The sequence below is a fragment of the Carassius gibelio genome, chromosome A16 (genome assembly GCF_023724105.1).
Source record: "Carassius gibelio isolate Cgi1373 ecotype wild population from Czech Republic chromosome A16, carGib1.2-hapl.c, whole genome shotgun sequence".
Lineage (NCBI taxonomy): Eukaryota > Metazoa > Chordata > Actinopteri > Cypriniformes > Cyprinidae > Carassius > Carassius gibelio.
This window is the reverse complement of record NC_068386.1, coordinates 25,363,481-25,379,182: the sequence shown is the minus strand read 5'-3', so window position 1 is coordinate 25,379,182 and position 15,702 is coordinate 25,363,481. Positions and strand designations below refer to the sequence as shown.

The 15,702-nt window shown below is 38.8% G+C and overlaps 3 protein-coding genes across 4 annotated transcripts in view; all 3 read left to right on the top strand.

The window, feature by feature from the left end:
* The first annotated feature begins 161 nt into the window (after positions 1-161).
* LOC128030596 (dynactin subunit 3-like) lies at positions 162-837 on the top strand. Its single transcript, XM_052618352.1, has 4 exons — positions 162-321; positions 397-455; positions 582-662; positions 736-837. Exons 1-4 carry the CDS (start codon positions 162-164, stop codon positions 835-837), a joined length of 402 nt encoding a protein of 133 aa, XP_052474312.1.
* A 1,583-nt stretch (positions 838-2,420) lies between these two features.
* Positions 2,421-14,070, top strand: LOC128031198 (dual specificity protein kinase Ttk). 2 transcript variants are annotated; one of them, XM_052619465.1, is made up of 24 exons: positions 2,421-2,541; positions 2,730-2,825; positions 3,584-3,806; positions 4,089-4,195; positions 4,291-4,434; positions 5,534-5,630; positions 6,130-6,208; positions 6,308-6,508; positions 6,602-6,710; positions 6,837-7,056; positions 7,130-7,236; positions 7,547-7,690; positions 8,520-8,659; positions 8,740-8,870; positions 8,948-9,077; positions 10,369-10,461; positions 10,546-10,703; positions 10,787-10,938; positions 11,561-11,685; positions 11,774-11,845; positions 11,923-12,099; positions 12,179-12,263; positions 13,449-13,531; positions 13,751-14,070. In XM_052619465.1, exons 1-24 carry the CDS (start codon positions 2,454-2,456, stop codon positions 13,826-13,828), a joined length of 3,039 nt encoding a protein of 1,012 aa, XP_052475425.1. In that variant the 5' UTR covers positions 2,421-2,453; the 3' UTR covers positions 13,829-14,070. The 2 variants fall into 2 exon arrangements, with proteins under 2 accessions (XP_052475425.1, XP_052475424.1); XM_052619464.1 differs by having other exon boundaries at positions 13,446-13,531.
* Positions 14,071-15,405: 1,335 nt separating this feature from the next.
* LOC128030913 (2-oxoisovalerate dehydrogenase subunit beta, mitochondrial) overlaps positions 15,406-15,702 on the top strand; it is a 50,289-nt gene continuing 49,992 nt past the window's right edge. Inside the window, exon 1 of the mRNA XM_052618995.1 lies at positions 15,406-15,639. Within this exon, the coding sequence (XP_052474955.1) occupies positions 15,447-15,639 (193 nt within the window). The 5' untranslated portion in view covers positions 15,406-15,446. The remainder of the gene's footprint in view (positions 15,640-15,702) is intronic.

The following is a 15,702-nucleotide window of genomic DNA, read 5'->3' as shown; positions in this document are numbered from 1 at the left end:
AAAGCGAGTCAGTGATGCAGACTGCTGCAGTGTGAGCATTTCAATATCCCTAAAATATTTTAGACAAAACTGTCACGCAATTTTTAGAGATCACAGTTCATGATATCGGCTGCTTTCTCTCTCGGTCTTTCTTCTTAATCACGCTCCAGCTCAGTAGGGTCATGGTTCACCAGTTGAGAAACACTAAAGCATGTGGTGTTTATGAAGCAGTCGATCCTCTTTCTTTATCTACAGAGGAGGAGTGTCTGCGATCTCAGGCCACGTTATTGGAGCAGGTGCACAATCTGCAGCCACATCAAAGGTCAGACCCTGACTACTGCTGTACTAGTCACATATAAAAGGACTTCAGTATGATTGAGGTCATTTTTATCACTGTGTGTTCTTTTGGCATCACAGCGCTTCCAGAGCTGACCAAGAAAGTGCAGCGCTTGTCACAAGTCCACATTAAACAACAGGTAACAGCACATTATTTCAAAGTTTTTAAGTATGTGTTAGCATCCATCACTAAATGAGACCATATAGTGAAACATGCTGATTCCCTCTCCTGTGTATAATACACCATGTGTGATTGACTTCCAAAGGACCAGAATGAAGACTTGTCTGCTGAAGTGAAGACGCTGTTTGAAGATTACAACAGACTCAGATTGGATTATTGTGCAGAAGTCCCTGCAGCTAGAAACAGCACACAGTAAGCTCTTTCTCATCATGCCTCACTGTCCTTAACGTCCTCCACAGATCTTTCTCTTATCAAAGCAGTTTTCACAGTGGGATGAAGCTCTTCGGGAGCTGGAAGGACCCAAACGAGGCCAGCAGATGGACACGGATGCTAATGCTTAGATTGATGGACCGTTGTAAAATCTAGCATTTTTCACAATTCATCACTGATATGATTAATAAAACAGCACTGTCATTCCTAAAGACATACCTTGTTATAAGAAAGTGTTGTTTAAGGTCTTTGACCTCCCCTTAATCTAAATCTTAATTCATTACAAACATGGTCATCTTACTGTGTTATAAAGTATTATATGCTCATAAAATTTGGGTTTACAGAAGCATTTCTTGGCTTGGAAAAGACCATTATCCTCCAGTTAAACATATTTTGCTCTTTCATTTATTTATTTGTAAGGATTGTATTGCAATTGTAAGGATGATGTGTGTGTATGAGGGTGGTTTATTTAAATGAAAGGAAGTGGCACTGTAGTATTTGTCCTTTTGTAAATACATCTAGTGTTTACCTTTTTCTGTGTGACTCAATAACACACGCTCACCTTCTTTAACATCTTAAAACATCACAGTGTTACAGGAGACATTGATTCATTCTTGCTAATTGAATGACACAAGTAAATGAACAGTGCACTGTTTTGAACTTTTAACACTAGATTTAGTAAGTCATTCTAACAACAGCTGATGTTTACATGAAATATGGCTAATAATCAGTTGTGATTTTAGCATGGTTTTTTTAGGAGTTTTATTGCATGTAAAGTAATCAGTATAAATAAAAAAAGATGTCTGCGAATATCCACCTCCTTGAACAATGTTTTATTTGCAGTGATGTGCATAGGCTTGCACAGAAATATGATCATGTATTGACTGCGGGTTTTTAGAGAAAATCTGGGTGATGCTTTAAACAGCTTGCAGTTATTGACAACGTAAATCGTCATTTGCATTGAACTAAACTGATTTTTTTATTTTTCCGCGATCATGTTGCTGATTTTTTTTTCTTTTTAAGACTACAAAAAATGTTTTTATCATGAGCAACTTTTATTTTTTAAACCAGTTTTTATGGTTAACAATAAAGGTTGGTAAACAATAAATGTTTAAAAAGTACATTTATACAAAAAGCTAATTTAATTATATGCATGTGTGGATAATAATAATAATATAAGACATGCTTTGCATCAGGGCTATTCAATTGCAGCCAGCCAATCATCTTAATCAAAAACACACAAGTATGCCCAAACAATAAAAAACAATTTATTCTTTATGTGAAGATTATTTTCAGTTCACTTAAAGTAGCTGTATCGGTATAAAAAATGCTTAGAAAAGAGATTAAACATATTTAAAATGTTTTTTTTTTCACATTAGTATGGAGGTTCAACGTGTAATCATGACAATATATTAATATGCAATTAATATGATTATAGATGTTGATTGATTTTACTGCTGAATATGCATTAAAATGTAATTTATTATATAATTATATCATTAATATCAATTATTCATAGTTGCAAGTTGTTTATGTTTATATATTGCATATTATATATCAGTTCTACACATCTTTACATCTACACCGGATGTGTTGAACTAATAGTTAAAAAAATTTTCTAGTTCATATTTTCCAGCATGAATTCTTCACATGTAAACCGGAGAGTGAAAGTATGACGCGGCAGCCCCGCCCCTCCGGTGAGAACTGATCACGTGGAATACAAACGCACCAATAGGAACGCGCGTTTATGGGCACGTCGCGAATTTTGAAACGGTCGCCCAACAAAACATTCGATCAATCCTACCGTCAAATTTACCTCCTTTCTCTGTCTCAGTGTAAGTATACTACCCTAAAATACTCTGTTAGATCGGTCCGGAATGAGAACACTGCGATTTAGTGCGTCAACATGTTGACGGTCAATAACTAAATCAATAACAAACGATTTTCAACGAGAAATAGAGAGCGTTTAGCCGGATAGCTAAAGTAGTAGGTGTGTTGTGTTGATGTGTCTCGTGTTGTTCAGTGTCAGAGATGGATGAAGAAGAGAGCACCGAGAGACAGATGCAGATCGCCATGCTGTGCCAGCGGCTGGCCAAGATCAAGAAGTTATACACTGATGGTAAGAACCTCAGATCAGGGGCATTCATTTGCCCAAACATTAACCTGTTAACTGCCACCCGGCTCCTCGGTGGGACACCTACGTTTACTTCACTATATTACAATTAAATCCTAATCTTATCATGACAAACTATATATTATTGGAAAGGACTCCTAAATAGATATTTTCATTTTATTATTTATTTATTAGGTAGGAAACATAATACATTAATTTATGACAATAGTGCACCTCAAAAATCTACATCATAACAGGAGTTCTGACCTTTGTCAAAAAAAAGTCTTCTTTGTTGCCTTTTTCTCGATCACATTTAGAAATCATCAGAAATTATGTATCTCTTGAAAACATTAAATCCTTTGAAACCCATTTTAAATGTCAAACATTGCATTACCATGAAAATGGTACATTAAAATCATGTTACAAAATGTTTTCAGTCATGAATTATAAAAATTTAGGTTTGTATCATGCACTTTCAAATCTGTTCAAAAATGGTTAACAGGTTTTTAACCCATATATATATATTTGGGAATCCTAGGTCTGTGAATGTTATGAAGATGAATACAGTCTTGAAAAGTCATGAACATTCCTGTAGTTCCAGTATGAATGTTTGTAAATATGACCAGCTCTTCTTTCAGAAAGACATCTCTGAAATGTTTAGTAATGATTCTGGTCCAGTAATCCTGAAAGAATGTAAAGGTCAAGGAAATTCACAGGATCAAGAATCCCGGGAGGTAGTGAAGCAGAGCTTTTCTTCTGTACAGATGACACGGATCACATCAACCAGGCCATCAGCTCTCACTCTCCGGACGCCTGCCGGACGCTTCTGACCAGTCTGGAGAGGAAGGGCAATCCTCAGACAGACCCCGGCCTGCTCTCTAAACTCATCGACGGCTACACACGTGTCTTCTCCAGCATGCCGCTGGGCAGGTACAGCCAGATTGAGAGCTACGCCCAGATGCTGGTCAGATTCGCAGAGTTAAAGGCGTAAGTCATCTCCAGTTTTTGACTTGCAATTATAATTTCATTATTATGGATGTTCTGTACATAACGATTCAGGAGTAGTTCACCCAGATGAGTAACTTGTCATTATTTACTCTTATGTGGATCACTAAACAAAACTTTTTACATCATGAGATATACTTGAGAAAATAAAGACAGGTTTTTAGTTTTGGGTGAACTATTTTTTTGTTTTAAATCAACAGATCTGCTATGAACGGCCAAACATTTCAGTGCATTTTTATTAATTTAGTCTCTCTTTGTCAACAGCATCCAAGATGTAAATGATGCGCAGGCTAGTTTTGACATAGCGAGATCGCACTGTAAGGATTTCGCCTTTGTTCACATTGCTTATGCTCAGTTTGAGCTTTTGCAAGGTAAGGGAACTTTAAAATCCAAACAGGCATGTAGTGAGTTTCTGCCTCTGTCAGAAATGAGAACATGGCCATTAAGTTGCGTTCGTTCTCCCCAGGTAACTTTAAGAAGTGCACTTTGATTCTTCAGAAGGCTTTTGAGATGAACGCTAAACCCAGGCGTGTTCTGGAGGCTGCGCTGAGGAACCTCAACGCAGGCAAACACCAGCTCCTCTCGCATGAAGATAAGGAGAACATCTCTGGTTCGTTCACTTCATCTCAACCACTTTTTACTGTGCTTTTTATGGAAGCCTATTCCCGCTATAGAATAAAAAAAATAAAGAACAAGAATTGCAAGATATAAACACACACCTGTGATTAAAAAATGTCAAATGTGAAAGAAAAAGTTGAAATGTTTTTGAAAATGTAGGTGTAAATTCCCCTTTAGATGGCTCTTATCAAGGGGAATTTTTAATTTGGGAGGGGAGTTTGGGTATTTTTTTTTTTTTTTTGACATTTTTATACCACAATCATCCAACTGAATCCGTGTATCATTCGTTCTTTCGTTTTTCTAATTGAAACCAAAAATAAAAAAAATCTGTTTCCAAAACCAAAAAAAAAAAAACGGATAACGAGTGTGTGTGTTAATGACGGTTGTTCTTGAACGATTCGGTCATTTTAAACAAATCTTTAATGTGACTCGGGAAGAACGAGTCGTCCCGGGGAGTGATCCATTTAGTCGTGCTCGCGCAAAATTATATAGTTTCTGTAGAGGAATTAATCTAGTGAATGTGCTTTCATCCAGCGCCTTCATCCACACTCACGTCTTTCAAGCAGCATACAACGATGGTCTGCATTTTGACCAGTTGATGAGAAAATTAATCTTAAAATGCACTCCAAATTCTGAATAGTTTGTAATATATAATTATTCACGGTATTTAGAAGTGCCCACGATAACAATATTGTGCATATTAATTATCGTGTCATTAACATGTCTAGATCTAATTAACTTTATAGTAATACTGTTTAGTCTTCAATGTATAAACATTAATGACAGACGGCAGCAGGTTTATTTAGGTTGCTGTCTCTTTAAGACCTCAAGCGTTTATCTAACTGCTACACAAAAGTTTTTTTACATTCACTTAATAGCCTATATACCTACTATGTTTGACTGTTTACATGAATACTCTTCAAGATGGGTTTTTTGACATCATTTCGTATGTTTACGCTAATAAGGCTCAACACAAATTAATTCTGTAGTCACACGCTCTCAGATCTGTGATGTGATGTGAATCCTGTAATCAATACTTTTGCTTTCTTTGAATCAAGTGTGTATTTTAAAAGCCTGGTGAATGTCTCTAGTGTCTGCACATGAGGATGCACACGAGTCTGTGAGGAGCAGCTCCAGAAGATCAGACGAATCGTGCGACCTGCAGACCAGCAGCACTCTTCACCAGGGGTATGAAAACTTCTGCTCTTTCAGGAGAATCCGTGAGAACTGTGCAGACCTTATCGAATCAAGAAACATATCAAATATTATTAAAAGTCTATGAATCTATAATAACCAGAAATGTTTCTTGAGCAGTAAATCATCATGTTTTCATGATTTCTGAAGATCATGTGACACTGAAGACTGGAGGAATGATGCTGAAAATACAGCGGAGCATCACAGAAATACATTGTTTTAATAGAGATTCACATAGCAGTTTTTTCAACTTTAATAATATTTCACAATATTAATGTTTTTGATTGAATAAACCCAGTCTCGGTGAACAGAAGAGACATTAAAAAAACTTTCTGACCCCAAACATTTGAAAGATTTAATTGGTGTATGTATCTAGTAATCCACATTACTCACAGTTTACTTCCAGTTTTTGTTAAGGAACAGGTGTTTGTCATGACTCATGACAGGGTTTTTACCATGAAAGAGTTGATGTTGACACACAGTCTGTGTTCAGGAGCGATCAGAGGTTCAGTCCACAAGATGAGAACATGCCTGTGTGGAGAGCAGCGTCACAACACAGAAGAACAGCCATGGTACGATGTGACAAGACCTCCGGCCGTCAGCTAACTGCACTGCAAACTGGAAATAACTGGATATTCTTCCCTTCCTCCTTTCCTGTGTTCCTCCTGTAGGCAGAAAGAGTTCCCATGGTGCCTCTCTCTGTCCCTGAAAACGAGAGCAGTGACTGTGACGGTGCTCAGAAACCAGAAGCTCCTGCTGCACACCTTTTCTCCAGGCAGACGAGCGCTTCAAATATCCGCTCCACGTTCCCCATGTGTTCCTCAAAGAAAGGCACTCCAGATGGAGACTCCTACAGTCTGTTGAACCTGAAGGTATGAGAGGCTTCCTCAAAACAGGCAGATGACTAAAGTAAACGTTCAGTATGTGTGTGTGCAGTCCTGAACAGTGCTGTTCTGTTTGAGCAGCCTCCTGTGATCAGTCCAGATCATCATCTGAGGAGAAACAGTGAAGAGGGCGACACCATCACAGCACTCCTGCAGAGAGCCGAGAGAAGAGAAACCGCTCGGACCGAAGGTAGATCTTCACTAATATCATGTCAGTTACATGGGTGTCCAGAAAACTTGAGTTTTTACCCAGGATGGTGGCTTTGCTCGAGCAATGTTTTTGTTGCAGTGTACTCTTTTCTTCTTTCTTTGACAGAAACCACTGATATCCACCAGCTCATCAGCACCAACTCTCCTGAAAGCTGTCAGATCTTCCTGGAAAACCTGGAGAAGAGAGGAGACCCTGCTTCAGACGCGGCGTTTCTCTCCAAGCTCCTGGACTGCTACTCTAAGGTGTTCGCCCGGTTTCCTTTGGCCAAGCACTGCAGAAAAGAAAGCTATGCTCGAATGCTGGTGCGATATGCAGAGCTGAAGGGGTGAGTGGACTGCACAGAGTCTCATGTGCGCAGCTGATAATCCACAGTCATTTATTCTTGGTCTCCTCTACAGGATCGAAGATCCAGAAGACGCTCCAGATCATTTCAGTATTGCCAGATCGCACTGTAAAGCTTTTGCGTTTGTGCATATCGCACACGCTCAGTTTGAGCTCTCACAAGGTAAAACGTGTCTTGGTTTAGTAAGAATGTAAAAATGCATTTCTATGCCTTTTTGTCCATTTTCATTAGCTTTGCATACAAGTGTTTGTTTGGAATAATCACTTTCTGCATTTACATGCTGAATTTAGCATCAGATAAGATGGACTAAATATATTGATAACTTCTATTCTGTTGTATTTCTGGGTGTTTTTACATTGGGAAGATCTTTTGACACGCGTGGACTAAACCTGGATCATTTCTGTGGGTCTTTGAGAGTAAAGCTGCATGCTATTGCAGTGTGTTTAAAGCCAGTCTTCTTGTAATCTGTCAGGTAACTCTAGGAAGAGTAATCTGATTCTTCAGAAAGCGCTGAGCTCAAACGCACGGCCGGTCGAACTGCTGCGGACCGCCGTCAGAAACCTCAGCTCTGGTCAAACTCACCTGCTTCCCTCGGAGCATGAAGAGAGCGCTGCAGGTCCGTCTCACACTCTTCTGTGTTACAGCTTTAGTGTATTAGTGTATCTGCAGGTGTTTCACACTGACGGCTCTCGCTGGAGACCTGTCTGTCTCTGATCTTCAGTCCAGCTGTCCGTGTGTTTGAGGAGGACTTCAGCCTTGTTCAGACTCTGTTCTGTGTCCTGTCATCAGAACAGATTTACATAGAAATCTATGAGCTCCAAAATACTTAAAGATCATTCTTACATTGAAAACTTTTATGTCAAGGTACAAGACTGAATGTATTGCTGTCGAGTTAAAATGAACTCATTTGTGTATTTCAAACTAATGCACAGAATTATACTTCCACACCTTCAATAATTTCCTGAAAGCATATTATAGTGTTACATTGTGTTACCGTAATGTCTACATGAGCCATTGCTTGTGCCCTGTTCATTACGGTTAACAGCTACATTTAATAATTCATTAGTATGATTATTAAAAAAGATTTATTTAGTCTATGTATGTACACATGCAGTCTGACATCTCTGGTCCCTGCATCGTATTTTCAGGATCTTACAGCAGATTTAAATTTCTAATTGATTTAAAATCAAACATTAATTTGTCTGCTCTGTTAATTATTACGTATAAACCTAAACATGAGCATATTTAATATTGTGTATGGTTAGTTATTAAGGAAGCTGTCATTTTTCGATGCTTAAAGTGATTAACAGTGTACTTGTTACACTAACATGTTTAGGAGAACTTGACTGAGACATTTCATACTTTTCTTATTGAGTATGTTTTAAGGTAAACATGAAAAAAGCTTGTTCAGAGAAGAATGATCCGAATGTTTTGGGGTTTTGCAGGAAGTGTGGAAGCAGTGCGTGACAGAAAGGAAGAAGAAGCTCCAGCGAAGGCTCCTGAGGAGCAGCGAAAGCCTCATGTCAAGGAGACTTCTTCAGACTGGAAGATCCCTGCTGTCATCGACAGACATGAGTCTCCAGAGGTCTGCACACAGCTCACCTGTTTGTGTCTGATACTTGAGCTCAGAGAGATTCATGATCAGTGTGTTTGTGACTCATTCAGGATCGTAAAGCTCCCACAATCCCTGGTTCCTCTTCATCCTCACTTCAAGCTTTGAGAACACCTGCTCCTCCCAGAGTACAGCCCTCGTTCAGCTGTCAGACGCCCAACTACAGAGACCCCAGTGCAAACAGGTGAAGCCCAGCACCAGACGTGTCCTTCACCTCTTCACCTCTTCCTCCTAACACACCCTCCGTCTCTTCCTCACTAGTTTTGTGACTCCTGTGGTGAAGCAGCGGCCCGTGGTTGTGTCTGTTCCCTCCACGGCTCAGAAGATGGGTCACGCTCCGTTACCCTGCACCCCTCAGAGCCGGGTGTCCAGCGTCCCGCAGCCGTCACAGGTGAAGACATCACACACATCAGGAACATGAGATGATATAGACACAACTACAACAGAGAAACCTAATTCTATTATTGGATAGAAAAAGAGCATAGTTTGCTTTTCTTCACATATGTGATCATTCAGATTTTGTTAATTTTTTCACAAAGCAGAGTTATTATTAACTTAACTAAAACCATTAATTTATTATTTATTATTATAATTTTTTTTTACGAAAAATAAAAACTAATATTTACCAGGCATTATTTGTTCAATTAATTTAACTTGAAGTACAAATAAACTAGAACAAATAAATAAATAATGCACCAGTTAAAGTAAAAACATTTTAACTAAGATGAAAATGAAAAAATAATCAAAAACCTTAATCAATATATTAGTGAAACCTATATTAGTGTATCAGTGATACTCAAATCACACTTAAAGTAAGTCAGTGTGATATGACTTGAGTAAATGGTAATCACATTTCTTGATGAGCTGTTCCTTTAAGAGACCTCCATAAATCTGCTTTTTATTTATTTATTTTTATTATTATTTTTTTTGGGGGGGGGGGGGGGGTGTAATTTTGAAGGAAACTGATAATTCAGTTAAAAACAATGTAGTGGAGACTATGGCAAGCCATGTTAACATTCATTAATCTGCAGAATATGAAGTTACACAGAAATCCAGTTCAAAATGAAAGAATGTATTTCAACTTTTATTCTTGATATCTTTAATTGCATTTTCAGTAATAAATTTAGCAAAGTGTCATATCCTTGTAAGCCCATTTGACTTTGCAAGCCTATTTGTCTTAATATTTTTTATGTGAATAGTTCAGTCTTCACTAGTTAAATCAACTGAATCTTTACTTGGATGGATAAAATGGCTTCTTTACTGAATTTTTTGTGTGTTTGTACTAGTAACTGGGAACAGGGCCTGATACTGTGCTCCTGTTCTCATTAAGATGCTCTGATACAAGCAGCCAACAGCAAACAGTGTGTGAACCGTGCTGTGTCCAGAACAACAACAGAACATGAGGGGTCAGAGGTTAAGGATGTCTATCAAGTGCATGTAATATAATGTTCATTCAGTAGTCTTACTGTCAGAGCTGAACTGCTCGAGCTGATCAGCAGATCACGTTGAGTGGATTAAACATGAGCTTATCGAGCTTTAGAGACCTGAATTGATCCATCCAGGATTGATCTGGGTCATGAAATGTGGCTGTGTACCAGATAAAGGGCTTGTGTGGATATTATGTTGCCTCCTTTTGTGTGAAATGTTGATTAATGTAACAATCTGTGATCTTTGACTCTCAGACCCCCGCCTCTGCTTTCTCAAACGAGTCCATCACAATCAAGGGCAAACAGTTCTTCATCTTCAAGATGATCGGCCGCGGCGGCTCCAGTAAGGTACGGCTCAAATACTGCAAGCCTGTGTTTTCTGAGTGATTCATTGATCTCTGATCCATCGTGTGTGTGTGTGTGTGTGTTCAGGTGTATCAGGTGTTTGACCAGAAGAAGCATGCGTATGCTGTGAAGTATGTGAATCTGGAGGAGGCCGACGCTCAGGCCGTGGAGAGCTACAGGAATGAGATCCAGCACTTGAATCATCTTCAGCAGTACAGCGATCAGATCATTAAACTCTACGACTAGTGAGTGTGTCGTGCTCAGAAACACTGCCCTCGCTGATCATGTGACTTCCTCTCCTGATCATGTGACTTCCTCTCGCTCGCAGTGAGATCACCAGCAGCTACATCTACATGCTGATGGAGTGCGGTCACCTGGATCTCAACACCTGGCTGCGCAGCCGCAAGTCCGTCAACCCTCTGGACAGGAAGTGCTACTGGAGGAACATGCTGGAGGCGGTGCACACCATCCACAAACATGGTGACATCAGCCGTTCAACTAGACAAACACATATTGTCTTGTTTAGCAGTAACAGTGTCTTATCATCCTTAATTCAAGATACATTTGCTTAAGAGGCAAAATAAGATAAGCTATTTAGGCTTGTTTTCTGAGACATGTATCAAAGTGAAGTGAGTTTATGCTTTAAACAAGAACAAAACATCCTCTAATGGAGTAAGAAAAATAATCCTGTTTTCCTTTTGAGTTACATTTAAACACTCTTTAATGTTATTTTTTCTGTCTTTGTTTTGCTTACAGTAAGTAACAAGACTCAATGTCTTATGCTTAATGTTCTTATGTCTTATTAATGTTTCTTGATTTAATAATGTTTAGATATTTGCATATGTGCAAGTCACTATTTTAGATGGCACCCAACAAATTTAACAGAAAAAGTTCAATTGAAAGGCAAAGCAAGATATTTTCTTTCTTTCTTGTTGTAAGCACAAACTCACTTATTTTGGATATTCTTCAGAAAACAAGACTTTATTAATAACAAAAATGTTAAGTAACTAAGCAAAAATGCTGAACACTGTTGAAAATGCAATCCCGTTTCTTTCTGTTCATCTGCTGAATTGATTCATTTCTTGGTGTTTTTCATCTGAAGGCATCATCCACAGTGATTTAAAGCCAGCTAACTTTGTGATTGTGGACGCGTCGCTGAAGCTGATCGACTTTGGGATCGCTAACCGCATCCAGCCTGACGTGACCAGCATCATGAAGGACTCGCAGGTCTGGACACCACTGATCTCGTCTCACACACGAGGTATATCTCGAGTCTGTTCTGTGTTGATTTACTCGCTCTCTTGACGTCCGTCAGGTGGGGACTCTGAACTACATGCCACCAGAGGCCATCAAAGACACGTCCTCCAATGGGAAGCCAGGGTCAAAGGTGAGGAGACTTAGATGTATCAGGAAGTGTGTATAGTTAGATTACACCATGTGATCCCATCGTCCTCTTGTCTTCAGATCAGTGCTAAAGGAGACGTGTGGTCTCTGGGGTGTATCCTGTACTGCATGACTTACGGAAAGACTCCGTTCCAGAACATCACCAATCAGATCAGCAAAATCCATGCCATCATAGACCCGTCCCACGAGATCGACTTCCCCGACATCCCTGAGAAGGACCTGCTGGATGTGCTGAAGGTGTGTTCGGCTGTGCTCCGCAGTGGTTTAATGACCCCTAGTTAGTGCTCACTGTCTGTATCTCTGTTCTCTGTTTCAGGGGTGTTTGGTTCGCAATCCTAGAGAGAGGATTTCAATCTCAGAGCTGCTCGATCACCCGTACCTGCAGCTGCGCCCTGAGCCAGGTACACACTACAGCAAAGTCATGTCATGACATCAAACCAATGTCTTCCCCTTAACATCCTCAACTCAAGATACATCTAATTCAGATGCAAAATGAAGGAAAAAGTCTTGTTTTCTGAGAAAATTAACAATTAAGGGATTTTAAAACAAGAACAAGTATGTGTCTTCAGGAAGGAAAATGTGTTTTGCAGTAGAGAGTCAGTCCAATAGACTCCCCATGTTAAAATGCCCAATTTTACAGCAGGAAAAAACATGATTACAGCCTGGTGCAAAAAATCATTTTGGTCTATATAGCTAATTTTGCACTTCATGTCAACTGTGAGGGTGAATTTTTTTTATAACTGATCCGTTTAAATTATATTAAGACTTAAAGTTCTGCATAATTAAGGGCGTGGTCACTTGAGTGACAGGTGGATTGCAGCTGGGTGGGTGTGGCTTCAGCAACCAGCTCCCGCCTTTTTGCCTATTTTTGATTACCCCGGAGTGACGCTCTGCCAAGATGGCGATGGCCCGCTCTGCCAACTTTTAGAGTCTATGGGGGACATCACGGACAATACATCCATGTTTTTATGCAGTCTATGATCTCAAGTAAATGTCTCTTGTTATAAGAACCTTTGGGCATTTGCTCTGGAAAACAGGGCAAAAACACTTATAAAGAACAATACTCTTTTTTTTATCAATATGTACAGTAAAAGGTATTTCTGTATCCTAAAAGTTGTGAGCTGAGGTATTAAAGCCAAAAGGTTTTCTTTTTTTGGTGAATGTTAAAGAGTAATGGAGATCTGTTAGAAGCTGTATTTTTGACTGTGCTCCCTAGACACTTGTGTTAAGAGTCTGTTGATTTATTATGTTCCTTTCAGTTTATTCTTTACATGGCCTTAAAGTCTTAAATGTTCCTCCATAAAGTGTTGCCTACAGGACTTTTTTTTTTTTGGACAATATATTCATAATTTTAAATGCATTTGTTAAGAATTTCTTTATATGTAAAACTTTTGACTGTGTTAAACATTATTATTATTATTATTATTATTATTATTACCGGTATTATTATTATAATTTTTTTAAAGCAGTGTTATATTTTTAACCTTTTACTAAATTTCTTGTATCTGATAACTCAGCATGCATAAAGCAGATTGTGTGTGTTTTAATATGGGGATGATTGTTCTGTGTATCGTCTCTTGCAGCAGAAGCGAGTGCTGGTGATCTGAAGAGGATCCTGAATGAACTGGCAGCTCTTCAGTCTCCCAACAGCATCGCCAGAGCTGCTAGTGTAAGTGAGGATCAGTCGTTCATACAGCACACTGGACCAGTGATAAACAGGCAAAATAAAACACTCTATATCTCCAATAATGTGTTTTAGTAAGATGAGATTTTTTCACTTTGATCATTTAGATTCTTTAGGAGTTTATATAACAAATATAATGCAGTAGGCTTTTTAAGGTTGAAGCAAAAACAGTATTGAAATGTTCTGTCTCTGTTACTGCTGCAGAACCTGGCCAAGATGTGCAACAGCGGGAGGAAGTTAGATGTCTCAGAGTGTGTGAAAGTGTCCAGTCAGCCGCTGTAGAAGTGACGAGGATGACTCAAACCACTGTTCCCCAAACAAGACCAGAGTCTGGCAGCGTGAACGAGCTGTCAGTCAAACCGCTCTCACTAGCAGCCATCGAGATCAACACCTCCCTCCAGATGTGTTCAACTAATCCATGTTTGTGCTCCGTTTCTTCCTGTGTCTGATTCTATTTGACTACATGATGTGATCTTAGAAAATGTACATGACAAATAAACACACCTTGTCAGGTATAATCCTAATGTGGTACTCTTCTGTAACTCTAATTTTGCAAAATGACAGGTGTTTTCACGGCCACCTCATTAGTCCGTGTGTATTGTCTTGATGCCGTTTCGTCAGAATGCTTGATTACTTCTCATCAGCGGATTAAAATACTTTCTACATTTTGCATTTATATAATATTCTTGAAGGTCTCTCCTGAAATATTCCTCTGGAACAAATCCTTCCAAAAATGATGTCTTCCTGTGTGATGTCATCGGGGAATTTAATTTGGTTTAAGATCGACCAAAAAAATTGTTGGCACGAAAACCATAATGACTGAAACAATCTATCCCAAAAATGTGCTGTTTGAAACATTTTAGTTTGTGATATAATGATTAAAGACAACTAACGAATATGTTGCATGTGTAATATTGCATTATATATAAGCACATATGCTTTAGTTTACCCAAACATTTTAATTCTCTCATCATTTCCTCACATTATGCTTATTCCAAACCTGTACGAGTTTCTTCTGTTGAACACAAAAAAAAGATACTTCGAAGAATGTTGATTGACTTCCATTGTAGGAAAAAATAAATGAATACAATGGAATTGGCTGCCGTCAGATGTCTGGTTACCATCATTCTTCATAATATATTATTTTATGTTCAACAGAAGAAAGAAACTCGTATAGGTTTAGAGCAAGTGGAGGGTGGGTAAATAATGACAACAATTACATATTTTTAGGCGAACTATCCCTTTAAGGGGTTAAAAATAGTGACAACAAATAAAGTTTTTATTTATTTATTATTTTTTAACGAAGCCTACGTAAATTCTGGATTTATTTGTCAAGTAATTTCGTGAATTGTAATATTGCAAGATCAAATGATATTTAATAAACTTACGGTAAAACGATTCGGACATTATGGTCTTGTCTCAAACTCTAGTGAGCGCCCTACCTAGACACCATTGTCTTCCATTACAAATCATGGCCAAAACTTTTCCTTTTTTATTTATTTTTTAATTGGAAGTATAAACAATTAAATACAACATTGGATGACATTTAATACAGAAAATAACATAGGAAGACAAAAAAAATAAATAAGACTAAATAGATTAAACTAAGAAATACAGAGGAAGTAAATCAAAATTACCTAACGTTCAGCAGATCATTATACAGTTTTACAAATTGGACACTTTTTTTTTGTTTTTTGTTGTTATTAATATTTTCTAGTGTTCTTATTAACCAAAACGGCATTATATGTCTAGTAGGGGGCTGTATAAAAACAGTTGAAACACGGCACGATTGTGACGTACGCTGTCAATCAAAACTCCTCCCACTCGTCCGGCCAATCAGAGCGGCGCTCGTCCATGTCAGGACTGACGTCAGAGCTCTTCCTGCTTGGTTTCCAGCGCAATGGCGGCGACGCGTCTGTTTCTCAGAGCTTCACCCGTTAAGTCCTCGTTAACCGGGTTAACCGGAGGCGTGCGAGGCAGTTTGGGGTTAACTCTGCTGAAACTGAGCCCTGACTGCACAGCCCAACCGACAGCGCCGAGGAGACATGCAGCGCACTTCACCTTTCACCCTGACCCTGTGCCCACTCAATACGGTAATGCCCTTGTGTACACTACAGTGAGCTGAGCACAGGAGACAATCTCGGGATTAATAACAC

Coding starts and splice junctions, on each gene's coding strand:
- LOC128030596 (XM_052618352.1), top strand. CDS start 162: ATGGTTCACCAGTTGAGAAACACTAAAGCATGTGGTGTTTATGAAGCA. Junction 322..396: donor GTCAGACCCTGACTACTGCT/GTACTAGTCACA, acceptor TTGGCATCACAG/CGCTTCCAGAGCTGACCAAG. Junction 663..735: donor GATTGGATTATTGTGCAGAA/GTCCCTGCAGCT, acceptor CGTCCTCCACAG/ATCTTTCTCTTATCAAAGCA.
- LOC128031198 (XM_052619464.1), top strand. CDS start 2,454: ATGGGCACGTCGCGAATTTTGAAACGGTCGCCCAACAAAACATTCGAT. Junction 6,509..6,601: donor ACAGTCTGTTGAACCTGAAG/GTATGAGAGGCT, acceptor CTGTTTGAGCAG/CCTCCTGTGATCAGTCCAGA. Junction 11,686..11,773: donor GCATCATGAAGGACTCGCAG/GTCTGGACACCA, acceptor GACGTCCGTCAG/GTGGGGACTCTGAACTACAT.